The 20563-nt window shown below is 42.5% G+C and overlaps 1 protein-coding gene across 12 annotated transcripts in view; it reads right to left on the bottom strand.

Moving 5' to 3' along the window:
• Grip1 (glutamate receptor interacting protein 1) overlaps window positions 1–20563 on the bottom strand; it is a 639981-nt gene that overhangs the window by 62421 nt on the left and 556997 nt on the right. For all 12 annotated transcript variants that reach the window (XR_015048471.1, XR_015048472.1, XM_085843198.1 and 9 more), the window contains 3 exons: window positions 13322–13402; window positions 5458–5527; window positions 3518–3663 (listed from right to left, as the gene is read on the bottom strand). Coding sequence is in view for 10 of the 12 variants with exons in the window: in XM_085843198.1 (XP_085699324.1) it covers window positions 3518–3663; window positions 5458–5527; window positions 13322–13402 (297 nt within the window). In the remaining 2 variants the exon portion in view is untranslated. The remainder of the gene's footprint in view (window positions 1–3517; window positions 3664–5457; window positions 5528–13321; window positions 13403–20563) is intronic.

The following is a 20563-nucleotide window of genomic DNA, read 5'->3' as shown; positions in this document are numbered from 1 at the left end:
ACATATATACACACATACACATACATACATACACACACACATACATACATACACACACATACACATATCCACACATATATACACACATATACACATACATACACACACATACACACACACACACACACACACACACACACACACATACACAAACACACGAACACAAACCCTTAAACTTAAAACAGGTCTTTAAAAGCTAGGGAAAGTAAGCCGTGAAGTCGTTAGGAATGATTTGAATTTTACCCAATAAATTAAATCACTATTTCACTTTCACCCTTTAAATGTCAATAACATTTTTGAAGGTAGAAGAAAAGATCTTGAAAGTTTTTATAATAAGGAACTGACTAATGTTTGAGGGAGTAGATATGTTTAAATTGACTTAAACAATTTATAATGTGTCCACAGATCTAAACATGATGCTACTTCATTAACACAGACAGCTCATTTTCTGTATTAGTTAAATATATTGATTTTCAAGAGAAAAAAAAAATCAAACAAAAGTGGGAAGTTTTATAGTTTGTACATTAAGCATCCCCCCTGATAGTCGTAGACACTAAAGGCTCCACTCCCCAGGCGTGGGGCACTACTGACAGATGGTCAGATCACAGGGCAGCAACTTCACCAGTGGGTTAATGCACTGGTGAATTCAGACTGAGTCAGCATTCAGGAGCTTGAGTGAGGTTGGGAAAAGTATTTCACTAGAATGGCTTTGAAGGGAATCGCTTTGTCTTTCTGGTACTGTCTTTGCTCATTGCTGTCAAGTGAGCAGCATGGATCCACCATGCCTTCTGGCCGTGACTACCTCGCCATCGTCCAGAAGTAACCCAGCCAGCTGACCGTGGCCAGAAACGATAACCAATCCGCCCAGCATCAGGCTGTTCTTGTTATCAGGTATTCTGTTGCCATGACAGCAGGAGGATGTCAACCACAGGTGATTGATGCCCAGAAGTAAAGTAGCTGTGTGTCTTCTTAACTATGCAATGTCTAATTTTGGAAGCAATTTGTGGAAGGAATTTGGAAAATTTTGGAGACAAGGCTTCTTTAAAAAGCAGTTTAAAATTTTGTAAGGGAGGAGAGTATGGGAGGTAGTTTTGGGGAGAACTCTACCAGAATGATACTGCGATTGTTAACCGTTGCTCGTGAGGTTTCAGATGGATTTGAGGACCCTCTTAGATGGGAGACTGTATATTACATGCTGGCAAAAACATGTCTCCACTGTTTCCCATGTCCTGATACTTTGTGAGATGCCAAATTTAAAGTTATAGACTAATCCAATGGAGCCCATTTTGAGGTAGCACAGAATTCAGACCTGCATGGACATTATTTATTGCTTTTGTCTGGATTTACAGTGAAAATCAGAAGGAAATGCCAGAGCAGATGAGTTTAAAAAGCGTGGAGTTTAAGTTTTAAAAACAAACAGGGAGTGGGGGTGGGGAAGCTCTTTGAGGCTTTAAAGTATAGTGAGCTTGCTGAGTAGACTCACACCATAACAAGCAGGCGAGTACTTGGCACTGGGACAACCAAGATGCTTTGGTGGCATCTCAGGAACTAGGCAGCTCCCATCCATCAGTGGCTCAAGGGCATAATGATGTAAATAAAGCCTTTGAGAGACTTTGGTTGCAGATTGCTCCAGGGAACCTTTGCACAGGCTGCCAAGGAAAGTGTCTGAGCGCAGCTTCCAAACACTCAGAAGCTGCTGTCACTCTGCCCCACCTGGGCCTGGCCACTGCTCACGTTGGCCAAGATCCTTAATGCCATTCTGTGACGCTGGTTTTGCGGCTTCGAGTCTCAGAAGAGAATGACTTTGGGCTTTTGTGCAATGCCAGCTGGTGTTTTTGAGATGCTGGGAAGTCTTAGAGATAGACTGAATGCATTTTGTGTCTTGAGTTGGCTAAGGGTCCTTTGGAAGTCAGAAGTGGTATGCTTGGTAGGAATGTGACATGGACTCTGCCATGCTAACTCGGGGCTCCTGTGTGGTGAAGGCTTGGACCTCAGCTAGTACTGAGGAGTGATTGAGTCATGACAGTACGGTTACTAATCAGAGCACCGTGTTCATCTTTGATGAGTTTATAATGCACGAACCAACAGGAAGTGAAGCTGAGTGGGGGAAACAGAGCACTAGGCATCACTTTGGAGGCTATAACTTGCCCCTGGCCCCTTCTTGTTTGCATTCCTGATTCTTCACTACCATGATGCTCCACTTCACCATGGCCATAAATACTGGATCCAGGTAACCATGGATGGAGACCTCTGAAACCATGAGTTCAAATACATCCTCCCTTCAATTGTTTCAATTAGACATCTTGTCTCAAAAAAATGAAAGAAGAAAAAACAACAACATAGAAGCAGCAAACCGTATATTATAGTATAGTTTAGGGAAACAAAGACTTGAGACTGCAAGCCATAGACCCACATTCATAGGATGGGCCTTAACTTAATTGTAAGCCTGGCAACCTTTTAAGTGAGAGCATTATGATACAGATTTCTAGAATTTCCCTTATTTGCGAGTTATCTTTTCAGTCAGTTGCAGGTTATGATTGTGAACAGATAAGAGGACATCTACCAGCCGGGTGGTGGTGGCACATGCCTTTAACCCCAGCATTTGGGAGGCAGAGGCAGGCGGATTTCTGAGTTTGAGGCGAATCTGGTCTACAGAGTGAGTTCCAGGACAGCCAGGGCTACACAGAGAAACCCTGTCTCAAAAAACCAAAAACAAACAAACAAACAAAAAAAAAGACGTCTACTGCAGGGCAATAAAAGCCCTGCTCCTCCCATAACTGATGGCAGTGCCATGACATTTGTCAAAGAAGAAGAATCCGGCCTCCACTTGGAGACAATGCCCAGGGTGTGTGTGTTTCCAAAGCTCCCCAGGAGACTGAGGAACACCAAGGTCTGAGAAGCATTGCTCACACAGTACTCCTTACATATCACCCAAGCTCCTAGAATAGATCTGACCCCTAAAAACCGTGAGACAGAATGTGGGCGGAATCCCACAGTTTCCTTTTTATTCTCACTATGTAATCCTGGGTTAAGAGAGGTTTTCTAGGAAAATAATTCAAAAGAAGGTGAGAATCTAAATCAAGCCATAAAATCTAAATAAAGTCATGAAGTAGGAGACTACTGTCTATGCTACTAAAATCACTGAAATAACAAAGAAAAGCATTCAGAGTTTGTAAACTAGCTAAATATGAAGTTAAAAAGGCAGCATTCACCATGGCTACAGGCTACAAGTATCATCGAACTCTTAGAAATGACCAGTTCCATTGCCTTAGAGTGGTACTCATATTTAAAATTGTTTTAATATAATTTTTATAAAAAATCTTAGTTCTAAAATTTGAAAGCATCATTTAAATTCTACTCAAGACTCAGTGCATAACTCAAAGACTCTAACAACTATATAAAACACCGCTATGACATTATTAGCCAGCTGCAACATGACAAGCGTCAAGATTTATTATCTTTTTGACAGACAGGCAGTTAGAAAAGTCAGTCTTATGAGCAAGGATGCTGTCAATACCTGAGTTATCTTCATCTTTGCGGATTTTGAGCTTCACCAGGTCTTCACACTGCTGGAGGATCTGGACCGCATCTTCCATGGAACAGTTATCCAGCCGGATGTTATCTATCGCAAGCAGTTTGTCTCCAAGTTCCAGAGTTCCGGTTCTGTTGATAAGTGGACAGTATCACATGAGTCGTGATGAATACGTACTCAGGCCATTTCTAGAGGCACTGGGTATAATCTTGTGTTCACATGACCATCAGAGCCAAAGCTCTTGAACTGTCTTAAAATTGTACTTTTATTGACAAGCATCTATTTTGAGATGGATGCTATGCCGCTAAATCGTATATTATAAAAACAGTTTCCTTAAGTTTCCTTCAATTTAACCTAGGCATTTACTTGGGAAGGATAGAGCTCCTTAGGGGGTGCCAGGCACCAGAGACCCAACTATCCTAGTGTTCCTCTCAGTCTTGATACACATTATTGATGCATTGCAATCAGCTCCAAGGAGAGGACCGCGGGATGAAAGAAGGTAAGACAGGTCAGGTCATTGAGAACTGAAGTCTAGGATTTGGGCTCTTTCTTTATGCACCTGGAAACTTGTTGCGGCTGGGAAAGGGGACAATCCGACATAACTATTTGGAAAATGGCCTCAGAGAGTCCAGTACTGCTTCTGGACTAATTGCAAGACTGTTGAAAATCTTAAAAAATCCATAATACAGCCATAGCAGGATTTAGAATAGACTGCATATGTTTTTGGTATAGAACTATCCCTTATGTATTATGTGTAGGTTAGAGTCTACTAATTGTTTGCTAATTTTCAGTGTCTCTTCTATTCTACTGGATCACCTATGATAGATAATACAGGCTCTCTGAGCATCCCTCAATGCATTCCCACCTACAGATAGGAAATAGGGAAGGCAAGTAGGTAGGATGGATTCCTTGTACACTTCCCACCCATTACATGAAAAACAAACATCTGTCCTTCTTTCATACCTGATGCTAATATGTTTCAATAGGGCTGTGCTTCTATTATTTCTCTCACACTCCTACTATGTCCACCATACCTTTCAGTGGTTAGAATTTATTTAATGACATATTCCCCTATGATGACAGGTGGGGTTTTAAAAGATCTTTATTTGAAAAATAAGAGGAATGTTAACAACACTATATTTGCATGCTTGATTACTTAAAATGTACTTTTATCTGTGAAATAAAAAAATGAGACTATCTCATTTAGAAGTATAGTGAACAAGGAGGAGACCGCTCTAGTTACCTTTAATGGTGAAGTCGATATAGCCTAGAGTCTTCCTAGAAAGCAGTGACAGCCAAGAGACTGCCCAGATGAGGCCATCCTGTGGACATGTCTATGATGGACTCTCAATTGTTCATTGGTTTAGGAGGGTCCAGCCTACTATGAGTGGCACCATTTCTTGGGCAGGGAATTTAGGGTTGGATAAGAAAACTAGCTAAGCATGAGTCTGAGAGAGCCAGCAAGCATCTCTTGGCTGTGAGTCCTCTGGTTAGAAGTAGCGCTTCATGGAAGCACACCTTTCAAGTTCCTGCTTAAGACTCTCTCCATAAGGGACTATGATCCGGAAATATTAACCAAAGAAATCCTTTCTTCTCCTAAGCTGCTTTTGGTCAGATTTTTTTTTTTAAATCACATCAACAGAAAGGAAATTAGAACAGGAATATAAACATAAATGGTGGCTCTAAAGTCTTACTTGTCTAAAGGGGACACGATGGCAAAGCCATCCCACAAGCTAACTGTGTTGGAGAGGTCCTGCTCAGAACTGGGTAACTTTTGAGTTTTCAGTAACAAATGGAAGATGGAAGAAAGTGAAGAAAACGCTCATGCTGAACGCATAAAATACCCTAAAAAACACTTTTAGCTATAGAGCACAGAAGTGCAGGGATAGAAGGAACAGGCCAGTGAGAAAACACACACTCCTTACCTGTGTGCCACACTGCCTTTCTTGATATCTGAAATGACAAGGGGGTCCCCCGGTTTTCTACTGGATGGCGCTGTAACAATGAAGAGAGAGAGTGAGCAATCACATCTTCACGTCCAGGACTCATCTGAGACAGTTCCCTCCTGCCTGACAGTAACTTTCAACACCACTAAGAGTTTATTTGTAAATCAAAAACAACCAGTAAATGGTTAGAAACTATTTGTATTATAGCTACAAAAATATTCATGCAAGTGTGGCCATTTAAATTTGCAATCGAAGAAGGCGGTTGGAGAGGTGACCACCAGCTTTAGTCTCGTTCAGGTCAGTGACCTAAATGGTTGGCTTCTCAACAAGAGAATCATGAAATCAATTTAGACTCGCTGGCTTGGTGATACTGAAGGTGAGTCTCTCTCTCATCCCTTCCTCCATGCCTCTCTATCAAGGAGGGGCCACTGTTAGTCACCAGTTCATCATGTTACACAAGGGCACTGGGAAGGACATAGGGCAGCAATCACAGCTTTAAAGTTCATGTTTCCCAGAAGGAATTAGTTTGGCGGGTGAGCTACATAAATCTTTATGTTCTGCTCACAAAATCCGACCTAGGAAGCTCTACAGTGTTTTGGGATGTGAGTGTTTACTTTGTTGCTATAGTCAATATTTTATTAGTTAACCAAATGCATGCATATGTATATATTTATTCTAAGCATACATATATAGCCCCCATGAAACTGCACACTAAAATTATCATCAGTCACAGTGGCCCTTATAATTTTGGGGGGGGGTAGTGCTTCCATTTGATAGAAATAATAAAAAAAAGCATTTTAAAAGAAACTTCCTTGGCATTAACTGTGGCTATGAGTTATATAGCCCAGGGAAGCACAAAGAAACCATCTTTATTTCCACATTTTGGGTTTCATTTAGGATATCAACATTTGTATAAAAGACAAGTGGCCTCTGAGAGAAGATGTTTTACCAACCTGAAGCTTGCCATGATCTCCTTTTAGAGAACATTAAGAGGCCCCTGAAGTAAGATTTTATTATAAACAGGCTGATCATTCCATAATAATCACAGAACCGTATCATATTCTATAATCCCACCTGAATCCCAGAAAAATGTTTATGCATAAGAACAGATGGTTTAACAGCTCAGCATCATACTTAAAGGAAAACCAACACCCCCCCATACCTTACCCACTATTGAAATTAGTCCTGAATAAATGTTAATGAGATTTCGCTTAGTCACTATCCTTAGCTCACAGCAAAGAATGCAGAACAGTCTATTCACTGCAATTAACTCATTATTTAAGCCGTCACTCAATGATTTGATATGACTTACCCATAGACACAAACAGTTGCCAATTTTACTCATGTCATGGTCTAAAATAAAGTTAGTTCTGGGCACGCACGCACGCATGCATGCACACACACACAAATAAATACATCTTTATTAGATAAAAGCATTATTCTAGTATCTGTCAACGAATTTGCACATTATTTCGCCACCGTCATATAACATGCAAGAGTTTTGTTTTGTTTTTTTTTTTTAATTAAAAAGGTCCAGATTCCTCTGAAATGATCCATGGAAAACCAGCAATAGTAGAAGCAAGAAGATACACCAAACCCTTCCCCTTTTGCAAGAGAGGAAGATGGTATCATGACACAGAGGACAATCCCACACAGTTTTTCCTAGAAGGCAGAATTTTCATATGCTCTATATAGGTACGTGCACATGGTGGCCACCCTGGTCTTATGGATTCTCCTCCTTCAACTATACCCATTTCTGAAACATCAAAGGTTCTTCTTGGCAGATGTCTCCTGGAGTGATGTATTGAACATAGAATTGTGTGTGGACCTGTATGGGCTCTGTCTCTGTTATTCAGGCACACAGATATGGCAATGGATCTTCGAGCAGTGTTTACGTACCCTACTATAATGCCAAATGCTTCTCTGCTAGAAAAATGACAAGCCAAGCTTGTGCTTCTAGGACCACAGGGCTCTAAAACTGACCAAGCAGGTCACTATTATCAAATATGAACAGTTTATACAGATATGCCATTTTGGTAATAGAGAAACAGAAGGACAATGCAGTGTAATGATTAAGAAGTGACATTTGATGGTGATAACAGTTGGAGCTGAAGCCCTGGCTCTAACACTTCTGGGTTGATTGCTTGGGGACAGAGTCCTTGGGTGCCTCATCTGTGGGACACGTGACGAAGAGTCACAATCTTTACCTGAGTTTCTGTAGAGAGCATTATGTGGATCATCACAAAGTGGTTAGATCCCTGCACATGGGCACCCTGTCTGCAGAAGATCTGCAGAAGAGCTTACTGTTATTACTATTCGGCCACACTGACCTCAGCTCCCTCTCTAGTACTAACCAAATTAAATAGACTGGCTACCTAACAAACTCCAGGGGGTCTTCCTGTCTCCCGCTCTCGAGTGCTGGGATTATAGGTGCATGATGCCATGCCCTGCATTTGTACGTGGCTTTAAGTATGAAGCTTGGACTCTCGAGCTAGAAAGGCAAGCACGTAACAACTGAGCCATCTGGACAGCTCTTCCTTTTCGCTTGTGTCAAAATTTCGAGTTCATGCAATTTGGTGGGAAATTGTGCAGAAGTAAGTCTTCAATTTTCTGTCTCCCCAGATTCAAATAGAGATGATTCCTGCCTGTAAGGTGATTCATTTGCGATTTTGAGATTTGATAGTGTGAAGGCAGTTTCTTTCAGTAGAAGCGCTACTTGAGTTTTGATTATGTGAAACCGGCAACATGCGGCACGGCAGCCTCTTGTGATACTGTGCAAGGATGGCAAGCCATAGCTTCCCATTGGCCATGCAGATAAACACTGCATACTACAGGGTACTGTATTGTTAGGTTGTATGAGTCGTTTCCACCCGCCATCAGTTTACTGGGGACATAGCTCGGCATCCGTTTGAGGAACACACACTTTCAGCTTTGGTTGATTGCACTTGTGAAATAGCATGTAATGCTACTGTTTTAGTTTTTTAATCTTAGTCAGTCTCTGTTTACACTGTGTTATGAACCACGGGGGTTTGTTCTCTCCCTTGCTAGGTTATCACCACACCCATCTCTCTTTCTTGCCTCTTCATTCCTCATTCTTTTGAAGATATAAGCTCAAAGCTTCTGAGAGTTCTTTTGGAGAGACACCTGATTTCACTGCATACAGGAAGTTACCTCACAGACTAATTCACTCATTCTTAGCTTCCAACTAATCCTCCTGTCTGAGCTATAGCATCATTTTTATACACCCCAAGTTCTGGATGCCTCCAATTCTTGAGCCCTTTGGAAGTATAAGGTGCATTGAGGTTCCCTGTTAGGGTCTGTTGCTGTTGTTTTCCTTTTCTTGATCTTCATGTAGGATTTGGCCATTGAAAAACCTCATATTTACTCATATCAAGAGAGCATGCACTGTGCCTCCATGGTTCAATCTTAGAAGTGTTAAACCCATCGTCGTTCACCCTCACTGGGTAAAGCTTATTTGCAGAGGAAAGATGAAAATGTGTTGTGCCTGTCACACCCCCCCCCCCCTTTGTGATTTTATGAAGAAGGAAAACTAAGCTTTTGTTTCTGCAATGAACTCAGTCACATCATAAAGAGCGGCCAGGAAATTAACCGCCTGCATAAAATGCTACCTTTGGCTTTTCTGATCGAGACTCTGGGAAGGTTCCTCAGATCAGATGAAGGGTGGAACGACATGGGTACAGGACAGCCAGTGCTCAGGCTGACAGAATGTGTTGGGGGCTGTTTGGCCTTTTATTAGTTTGGGTTCTTTCGGTAGTTACACAGCCCAACCACAGCCTTTCCTTCTGTAAAATGGATCATCGCTGGGCTGCCCAGGATTAAGAAAGGACACACATGTCATCACAAAGTGCCATGTCTCGCTTTGGAGGGACAAATCCCTGTTGCAAAGGTCAACAGACAGGTCATCGTCCAAAAGGCTTTAGGGACAAGGGCACACACAGGGCAGAGACAGCCGAAGTTCTCTGACTTGACAGGCAAGTGTCTTTGTTGGAAGGTAGGAGCTGTGATTCTGGACTTGTTGGGGTGGGAGGGCACCGGGGTGTGGCTTTTTCTGTTAGTTTACCTACTTCAACTGCTAGAATAAATCATTATATATTATCATAACACCAATAAAAGCAATGTCTGGCTCTACTGTGCTGTAAATGTTTTATTGAGAACCCATGAACATTGCTCCGAAACCGCTCACCACATCCAGATTCAGAGGTGGCCTTTTTTTTTTTTTTTTTTAACTGTCAGGTCTGGAGTGTAGCTGGATACACTGAGGACTTGTGTGCCTCTCATGCTGGAAGGTAGCTGGACTTGCTGAGGTCATGTATGCCTGCCAGGACAAAAGGGAACTGGACACACATGTGTGCCTCTCAGGATGAGGGCTACTTCTGAACACAGAGGGGAAGAAGGAAGAAAGGGGATTTCATACAAATGAAATGTGAGAAAATTCAGTGAACTATGCAGGGCCTCAGCCCCACTCAGAGCCCATGTGTGTTTGAGGAGAAGGTGCATATCCTTCCTGCCAATATAATATAATTGTAGTGGACACTAGATTAAAAAACTATACTTTAAATGGGGTGAACATTAGACTTTTGTTATCTAGAGGTCTGTTTAAAGGATCTCACAGGGTGTTGATTATAGCACTGACTGATTACCACCTTACATGTACTGAGGTTTCCTGATGTGTTTTGGTTTTACATATATATATATATATATATATATATATATATATATATATATACACACATACATATATATATATGAACACATATGTACTTATGTGTATATTCATATATGTACACAAATACATGTATGTATTTGTACACACGTATGTATACAATATGTATACCTTCCATATGTGTATATATTATATGAACGCATATACATATATGTATATACATATATGCAAGTGTTCATATATATATGCATGTGTATGTGCATATGCATTTAATATGTGTAACCCTTTACAGAGAGGAGCACTTTAGTCCTTGCTCTGGATCATTTTTTAAATCTTTAATACATGCATTAGTCCACTCAGCACTTCACAATCGTATTCTAAGACTTCTTTCTGGGGGACACAGGGCTTAGTAGAACAATACTGATGAAGATACCTCATCCATCCACGCAATGGCTATGGGCATTGAATGAGGATCTATGTGTGCTGGGACCTCAGTGAGGCCCTTAGGGGTTTCTCTCACTGCCATGAATCCAAATCCTGGCTGGCCTTTTAGTTCTTGTTTTTCTTTTGCAGTAAATTCTGTTTCCTTGACTTGTAAATTAGTAGTATTTTCCAGGAAGAAACACGTTCAGTATCGTGACGATTGCTTGTGTACGTGCAGTTGGAGCTCTGAGAGGTGATATGTGTGTGTGTGTGTGTGTGTGTGTGTGTGTGAGGACGTGCGCATCCCTGCCCCACTTAGAGCAGAGCGACTCTCACGCTTCACAGAGAACAGCTGCCGGTGGCGGTGGCGGTGGTGGTGGCGGTGGCGGGCTGAGACTCCAGACCTTCTTGTAGCAGCTTGTGGGTGTTTACACTGTCAGCATTAAAACTGTTCTGACACAACCCTGCCAGTGAGTGGGAGTTCTCCAGACACCTCCTCCCCATGAGCGTCTATTACAACCAGAATTGCTTCAATCTCAAAATTTACTTAAGAAATTGTTTTCTTTTCCTTTGGTTATTTAATGTAAGTAGATACTCTTAAAATTTATAGAAGAAAAATTTAATTTGTTAATATCCATAAAAATTGAAGGCCGAGGAGATACTCTGTAAAGTGCTTGTCCCTAAAGCAGGAGGAGATGAGTTTGATTTCAGGACAACATACAGAGACCAAACAAACAACAACAGGACAACAACAAAGACCAGGCATGGCAGCAGGCACCTGTAATATCCACACTGGGTAAGTGGAGACAGGCAGTGTGGGGGCTCACTGCCCTGCCTGTGTAGCCAATTGACAAATTCCAGACCATTAAGAGAGGCTTTTTCAAAAACCTAGGTGGACCGCTCCTGTGAGCTGACATCCAAAGTTGGCTCCTGCTTTGCACATTCATGATACACACACACACACACACACACACACACACACACACACACACACACACGCGCGCGCGCGCACGCGTGCACGCACATATACATACATCTATTTATTGGACTTGGCATGCCATTCATTCACAACTACAACATATTGTCTTTATTCACATGCTGAGTCATTCCTAAATACAAGTGCTTCACGGTGGTATATTTTATTTGTCCTATGTGCTGCCTCATTTTATCTTTACTTTTCTCCCAGAAGGCTACTACTAGGCTAACGGGGAACCATCTCGGATACTTGACATCTTATTCTTCGCAAAGGTTGTGAAATGCAGTTATACTCATTTTAGTATAGCAGCAGCTGTGTGTGGCTTTTCCTTATAAATAGAACTGCAGTCTTAGTGTTTAATTTATATCGTTAGAGTTGAGTTGGGCAGCCCTATTTCACACTAGTCAATCGAGGACTTACTTTACTTTTGCCATAACCACTGACGTAAACCCTCCCGAGCAGTGTGTCCAAGCATTTTTATACTGTCTCATCATTCTTGAAGGGATGAGCTTGTGGTCAGAGTCCCTACTTCTGTGCCTCCTTTGGTCCTTATGTACTGGTCATTTGCTTCATGTGTATGGGGACATGCACTGATAAACTCAGTTTATGGACATCAGAAGAACAAAATAATCTGTTTCTATCCTCTTCTGTAGAGGCCCACTGGGGTTGAAATTTTCAAAGTTGGTTTATCAAGGCAGTTATAAAATTTGATCCCTGGGGAGGACGAGAATTAAGCCTATTTATATTCTACACTTTTTTTTTTTGTGTGGATTGGTTATTTAGACCAGGTAACATGAGTGACTCAGGAATTTACTTAAAGGCATTGTTTGAGGCTTGTGATTACAAGATACATAGTATCTCTAGTTGGATTGTATCTGTAATGGATTACAAAAACATAGTAGACGCAAAGAGAGCCCTCAGTAGATACAAAAGTATTTTTGAATTAGATTATTGTCTCTGGTCATCATTAGACAACAGTATAGGACACAAAAATATAGAGAACCCACCTGTATATTTCTGTTCATCTAAGTATTCATCTAATAATTTATATATTGGCATGTGAGAAATATAGAAAACTTGCTGGGCAGCATAGATGTTATTTTACTTAAGACTTAGCCCTATACTTCATAGAAATCTTGCTCCCATTTGCATATTGTTTTCTTTTCCCCCTCTCCTCTTCTCTATGTCTCTCTGCGTCTGTCTGTCTGTCTCTCTGTATATGTGTGTGTGCAAGTTTGTACACATGCCAGTGAAAGCCAGAGGTAGACACTGGATATCCTCTTCAATTACTTTCTACATTTTTTTTTTGAGACAGAATCACTCACTGAAGTTGGATTCGCTGATCTAGCCAGTGAACTTTCTGGAAAGCAAATCTTAGAGCAAACCCCATGTCTCAGGCTCCTGAGTACCGAGATTACGATTGTGTGCTTCTGTGCCCGGCTCTTTCCATGGATGCTTGGGCTTGTTACTCAGATTAATACGCTTGCACATCGAGCACTTGACCAACTAAGCTCTCTCCTGAGCCTTCACATCCATTTTACAGATAGAGAGATCCAACAGCAGGGAGAAGCTGAAGCATCTTGCTCCTGTCACAAGGCTATCAGGTGCTGGCTGTGCACCTGGCTCCAAAGCTTCATATGGTTAACTCTGAAACCGGTGTAGAAAATGTAAAACATTCGCCACACCTGCAAACCCAATTGGCAACAGAATTCTACAGCATCTTTGAAGCGTATGCTTTAAGAGAAGCCCATTCTACTTACAACTGATGGTTATTCCAAGTTCCACGCTGTGCTTCTTAGGCAGTTTTACATGAAATGTTCCACTACTTGGGATGACAGACTCTATAATTTCAAAACAGAAAAAAATGTTTAGAGGACACTGGATATTGAATAGCCTTCAAAATTAAAACACTTCCATTCTGGAGATGGATGGAGTCACTAAGACTCAGGAAGTTCCAATTTAAACATTTCATTACAGCAGAGAGGCTCCTTTAGACTCAGAGGTAAACAACTCACAAGTCTCAGGAAGTCCCTAAAGCTTATAAGGCTACCAAGGCCTTGTGACTTCTAAGATTATCTAAACAGTAAGAATTTCTTGGGACAGAGGAGGCTCATCAGAGCTGTTGAGCTGTGTAAATGTTGTAAAGTGAGGTCCAGCGTTACAACTTGCATGAGTCGCTGCCATGCTGTTCAGTGATCAGCTGGTTTTGAGTTGTCCATGCTCCTGCAAGTAACACTCCTACTCCCACAGGTTAATACCAATAACTTCATTGGTTTTTCAAGTTGGACTTCCATAGATCATTGTTGGCTCTGGTGCCCTATATGGTATCTGTAACTGTGACTTTCTGAGGCCATTAGGATCTCTACTTTAATTCCCTGGTGACCCTGATGTTGGCACCCTTGCCTAAGCTCTTTCTAATTGAGCCCCTCAGCACCTCCACAGCTTTTACTCTCAGACAGCTGCACCTTTCACACCTCTACCTCAGTGAGTCAGTCAGTCAGAGGCTCTTCTGTCACCAACTGTCATTTCCTGTCTGAGTAGAACTACTTCACACAACATAGAATTCTTTCTCAACCCCATGGGATGAATTCAGCCACACCTCTAGACAAGCACCCCTCATCCAAGACCCCCGTAACAGTACAAAGAGCAAAGGAGACAGCAAAAGAGGAGGATTGTGGGATAAGCAAACTAACCCCCTCTTACTGTTTCATGAATTTCGCCAAAGCCTAGCTCATCCTCCGATAGTCGAAGAAGATCTAACTAGGAAGGCTGGGATGCAGGTGTAACTATTGGACCCTCAGACACCTAGTCCCGCTGTTCACTGTGTGTGTGTACCACATTTGGCACAGCTGCACAGCAGAGGCAGACATTAGGACTGGGTTCATGGAAGAAAGTTAAGAGCCCTCCTTTTCTCATTCTGCCTTAAATTGTTCTTGGCCTTTTGTCCTTTCCCTTGAGAAGTTTAAGCAGTAAACGTTTTACAAGCCCAGAATCTGATCTTCCAATTTGGAAGGTTCACTGCAGAGTGTTAAACTAGAGAACACAATAAAAATTTGATTTCCCTCAGCCCCTCCAGGCTGCTAGAGAGTCACCTGTAAAAAAAGACCCCCAAATTGCCCATCCGTTTCAGTGGCACATCACAGCCTTTCCTTCCAGCATCCTCCTTGCCCTCAGTGGGATGAGCTAACCTGCTGACGACCATCGTTCCTCTCGGTCTTCAAACATCTCTCCAGGACCAGGCCAGAGTCACAGACTGACTTTGCCTTCTGTTCGTCTCAGTGAAGACTTGGAAGTACCAGGAAGTGAAACTGCATACATTTGCTTTTTTATCCACTAAGACTTTGTATGCTTCCCATCTTCTGATGTTATAGTAAAGAATCAAATCTGCCTCTAGGTAGAGATAACCCATCAGCCCCTGCTTATGAGTTAACTCCATCTCTCAGATCAAAGACCTATCTAGGGGACCACCCCTAGGAAGGTGGATTCAAGCAAAGATAAAAATAATATACTTTGCCTTCCCAGAATTCCTGCTCCCTTGTACAAACCTTGTGAGCCAAGCTGGAGTTTAGATTGGTCTGCCTTCATTTCTATGATAATAGAAAGGCCTAACTACTCACCTTTCTTCCCTTTTCCTCTTGTGTGTGAGCCAGAGCCCAAGCCTACCTTTCTACTGCTTCATGATTTAGGGTTTCTTACTCCTTTTCTAAAAGGCCTTTTTTCTCCATGTGACTGACTACCCGCCACTGGGCGGCAAATGTCCATGTCAACGTATCTTCTCCGTCAATGTCCACGTCATTGTATCCACTCCATTCTCCCCCTTCCATTCTTGGAGCTGCAAGGTATCTATCCTCTTGCTCTGAGGTTTTTGTTTTAAACTCTAGTCAATTGTGTTCGCCCTTCCCTTTTATTCTATTTATTTTTTTCATTAAGACCAAGGAGGGGACCTTCTTTCTGCAGGACCGGTTGTTAACTCTGATATGACACCCTGAGATTTCGGGTGACATTTCTTTCCTAGTTTTGAATCCTTCAATCAGCTCAAGATATGAGCCACTCCTGTTCTCCTAGACAGACAGCATCTTGAACAAAACATGAGCCAGACAATTATTTTGGTCAAGCAATAGACTTCAAAAAGACCTGTTAATTTTGATACACTGAGCCAGAAAGAGAAGTGTAATGGGTAATAATTTTGGTGTGTTACTTTCTGATGACAGATCTGTCTGTATGTATCATAATGATTTCCCAAATATTTCTCTTTTCCCCACCTCCTCTCCATTCCTTCACCAGGCCTTGATCATTCACCATCCTCAAAACAGAAGATAACTTCTCTCCATCCCCCAAGAAACCATCTAAGAATCTGGAGTTAAGAAGAAAAGCCGGAGTGGCGGGTTTGGAAGGGGATGTGTTTGACCCACTTGCATCCAAACTGGTCTGCAGAAAGAAGCAAGAAATAAGCCAGTGTGCAGGCGGAGCAAATGGGGTCTTGGAGAGCGCCAAGCTTTGGCACTTCAGATCGGAGCCCCTCTGGACTGGGAAAGGCCATGCTTCTAGATGCAGCAACTGAAAGATAAAAATACCGGTGCCACAGGGAAGATGGTATGGGAGCAACAGAAATCTGCCACCTGACTGGTCACAGGCATAGTCAAAATACTCCCTTTAATTGCTTCGATAAAGCCAACAAGTATTCCATAAGAGAGTATGGAGCATCATTATTTGAGGGCCTGCCTCCTATAAGTGTGGCTGCTTTCAATCCTCCATTTTAAAAAGAAGACTTCTCCGAGAAAACAGAGAGGAGACACATAATGTGTGTTTATATTTCTGCTTGTGGGACTTGGTTTTCTCCTTCCATCACGGAGGCTCTGGATATTGACCTCAGCCTTGGCAGCAAGCACCTTATCCACTGCACCATCTGGCTTGCTTGCTTTTATACAATTTTAATGCAGGGAAATTTGACCATGATTAACACCACTAATGACATTAGAGGAGATATTATGCCTTCCTGGAAAACAGTAATGGATCATTTTTGACTGCACGTGACTTGAGGAAATCGCAACGGCAAATGGGTACCAGCTCGTAAATCTCTTTGATCAAGCTGTAGCTTCTTTTCCATCTTTACACGCCAGCGTGATATATTTCATATTTGCTATTTCCCCCTATATAATTATTTGGTTGTTAAAGCAAAGGCATATTTAATTTGGAGTTCATAAACAAATATTGTTAATGAGTAGAAGCTTCCATTATTCGGACAAACGACAGGTTTCACGTCCGTGGATACAGTTCTGCGAACAAATGATGTTTATTTTTGTAAAACCCTTGTGATTTCTTTGCACCTCCCTGGTTTTGCTCCATCTTTGTTAAAACTGTAATTAAAAACGCATCTGGGTAAAGGGTTTCCTTCTTACCCATCGGTCTGCTTTTCTGCCTGACGCATTCGCTGTTGGCAGAGGAGGATAACCACCGCCTCCTAATTTATCATCCTGGGAACCCCCCAGGAATGGAGATGCTCAACTCTCCCTGACTCCGACAGAGCACCAGGCTCCAGTGGATGGTGAACAGCACTCCACAGGCCTTGTACTGAGACTCCTTCCCAGAGCCAATTATCTGCAGAGTCGAAGTGGGAATGTTAAGGTCTTGTGGTAGTCACCATGTAGATCAGCATTTAAAAGAGCTGAATGTGAGAAAATGGGAGATGGGTTCTAACTGCGTAAAATCCTGTGTGTGGGAAAGGATTCCAATAAAAGAATGTGACTGGCTTAAAGTTCAGCCTAGCAGAGTGATGGCCTCGACCATCTTCAGCTTCAAATGCCTTTCTGTTAAGCCAACCAAGGTGCTGTTTGCATAGCAGTGCTTGTTTAAAGAGACCCACTCATTCATCCATCACTTAAAATATTTATTAAATAGAGATAGCTGATCACCGAGAGCCAAGGGCTGGAACATTCATCATGGCATGTATAAAATATTCTGACGTAGAACTCTGGACATGCGTGGCTTATATCCAGGCAATTAGGCACAAATTCAGAAGACCAGGTCAGGCTTGACATAGCCTGCATCCACACATTCCCTATCTGGGTCCCAAGTTCTTAAATGAAGAAATGTGGTTTTGTTTTTTGTTTTTTTTCCTGATTCTAAAAGTTTTCAGTAGTGACCCCTGTATCCCAGGAATGATGGAATGATTCCCTGAAGTGCCTTCCTGAGGGTTTGAGTGCTGCACCTGTATCCATCAGGAGAATAGTCCTATCAATTACCGATGTCTGCCACAAACAAAGGCAGACAGGATCACAGATAGGAACACTTTTTTTTCCTTTCTGAGCCTAGTGTAGATGACCTAGAATATCAATTTGTGTGACCTTTATTAAAGCAAGTTGGGCACTGAATAAAGTATGCCTAATAGATACAGTTCCTACTCTCTGGGAGTTCAGAGTTAAGATATTAAAGTATTAAATCAACAAGTATTAAAAAAATATATGTATGCATATTAAGGATTCATGAGACACTAAACAAATTTCTGTGATATAAAAAATAAAATGGATTTATAATGCGAGCAAATATTTAGATGCTGTGATAGTGTTTACAAAGATGGCCAAACTGGGCTGACCATTGCTCTGCTGAGGTGCAGTGTGCAGTTGCTGCCGAGTGCCCTGTGGTACTCAACACAACCTTCTCCCTGCATCTCAGGGGCAGGGAGCCTGCTCTAATGGTTTCTCGGTGGCCATCTCTAATATCTCCTCTAATAATTTTATTTAGCAAAAATTTTCACCCAAGAGGCAGTTAAGCACTAGAGGGGAAGTGGGCCTTAAGTCTGAGATTAGGAGTCTACCATTCTCTTTACTAGGACCTGGAGCTTCCCTACCAGAACCTCAGTTTTCCCTTTCACACATAAAATGGAGATACAGGATGACAATCACTTATTACTAATTTCCTATCACAATTGTTAAGTATATTCTGGGGCCACTGGACTGCCTCTTTGATGACCAAACCTTCTCTGCCAAGTGATTCTTACAAGGGCTTCCCACCCAAGTCCTGCTTGGACACAGGAATCTGAAGGCACACACTTTAGAAAAGACAGGCGGCTCTATACATGAGAAAAGGCAGACCATAGGAGAAAGTAGCCCCAAGAGAGCAGGAGCCCCAGGGAGAGTGGATGCTGACTGGAACAGAAATTTATAACCAAGTCTCCTCATGGAGCCTCATGTAGTTCATTAATTCCTTCCTTCACTAATTCACAGAGAACAGACTGAGGCCTTTCTGTAGTCTAAGCACTGTTTGCTGACTAGACATGCATTTGTAACCTAAAACCACAAAATCCCCGATGTCATTGATTCTCCTACTGGAGAATAAACATCAATACAAAATAATACGGAGTTCTGGATAAGGAAGACTCATAAACGTAGGCATGAGGAGAGAGAAGGCTTTTACGAGCCAAAGCCTACATGGCTTAAGCAAGAACCCAGGCCCAGGCACGTCAAGACACTGGGTGTGGCTGCTGCAAAGATGTGCTGTGGACTGTGACTGGCACTCGGGGTACCACATGGCTCTCACCCTAAAAGCTTTCGCGGAGCCAATGGTGCTTTCTCGCACTTCTTTCCCTGTTCTCAGATCTCTCCATGGGAATCTCACCACTCGCCCCATTTTGAATTACTTCAGGAGCTCCACTGCCTGGAATTCTGCCTGCCCATCTCTGAAATTCTGATCTCTAACGTGCCATTTTGCCTTGGCCTCAGATTCCTAAACCATCACCTCTCTTCTGTGCTTTCTCTGACTAGACACACTTCTTCCTCGACACTCCCACTTCTTGTACACCCCACTCCTCTCATTCCATCTGGCCAGTCTTTTACTGATTCCCACCATACACCAGCTTAGATTATTCTTTGAACACAGGCTGCCATAGTTAGGAGTGTGACCTTGGGAGTTGGCCTGTTTGTGTTAACATGCCAGCTCTAGCCCTGACTCTGTGCCCCAGATTTCTAGCGACATGGCAACAGTAACCTCTGCCAGTGCCATCTTGTTGATTAAACAATCTACGATGCACAGGGCTTAGCTATGCAGCAGGTAGAACGTAGGCACCTCTCACATGGTGACAGTCTCTGTACCAGGGTCACAGCTCATCATTTAATCTCCTAGCAACAATCCGACCCTCCCTGACTGAAGCCTTTCTGCTGAGCTTTCTCTGCAAGTCTCAAACTCTGGCTCCATCTGATAACCCATTTCTCTGCTTTTACTCTTTGGTATCTGATACTCCGTAAAACCACCAAAACCAGGGGTAGAGTTGGCTCAGTGGTTAAGAGCACTTGTTGTTCTCGCAAAGGACTCAGGTTTGATTCCTAGCACCCATATGGAGGCTCCCTGTCTCCTCAGGTACCAGGCACGCATGTGCTACACAGACATACATGCAGGGAAAATACCCATACATACAAATAAAATATCCAACAAAACAAAACACAACAACAAAATCAAAATGCACCAACCAATAAAAGAACAATAGAACCCTACTTTACCATGAGAACGGAGAGCGATAAACAGACAGTACAGACTGGGCCTTGGTGGTTTGAATATGCTTGGCCCAGGGAGTGGTACTATTAAAAGGTGTGGCCTTGTTGGAGGAAGTGTGTCACTGTGGGGGTGGGCAGACCCTCCCCTTAGCTGCCTGGAAGTGAGTCTTCTCTTGGTTCCCTTAGGAACAAAATGTAGAACTCAAAGTTCCAGCGCCTTGCCTGCCTGGATGCTGCCATGCTTCCCACCTCGATGATAACGGACTGAGCCTCTGAGCCTTTAAGCCAGCCCCAAGTAAATGTTGCCCTTTATAAGAGTTGCCTTGGTCATGGCATTTCCTCACAGCAATGGAAACCCTAACTAAGATGGTGACTTTAACAATTATTGACCCAGTGGCCATTTCTTGGTATCCAGATATCCTCCTCACCCCCCCCCCCCCCGCCCCCATCCTGGGATCCAAGGGGAAATTCCAACACTTCTCTAGGTATTTCTCCCACGTTCTGATAGCCACACAA

Source organism: Mus caroli, unplaced genomic scaffold (assembly GCF_978045245.1).
Source record: "Mus caroli unplaced genomic scaffold, Mus_caroli_1 scaffold_9, whole genome shotgun sequence".
NCBI lineage: Eukaryota > Metazoa > Chordata > Mammalia > Rodentia > Muridae > Mus > Mus caroli.
The sequence above is the reverse complement of the archived record's forward strand: the minus strand, read 5'-3'. Positions and strand labels throughout refer to the sequence as shown.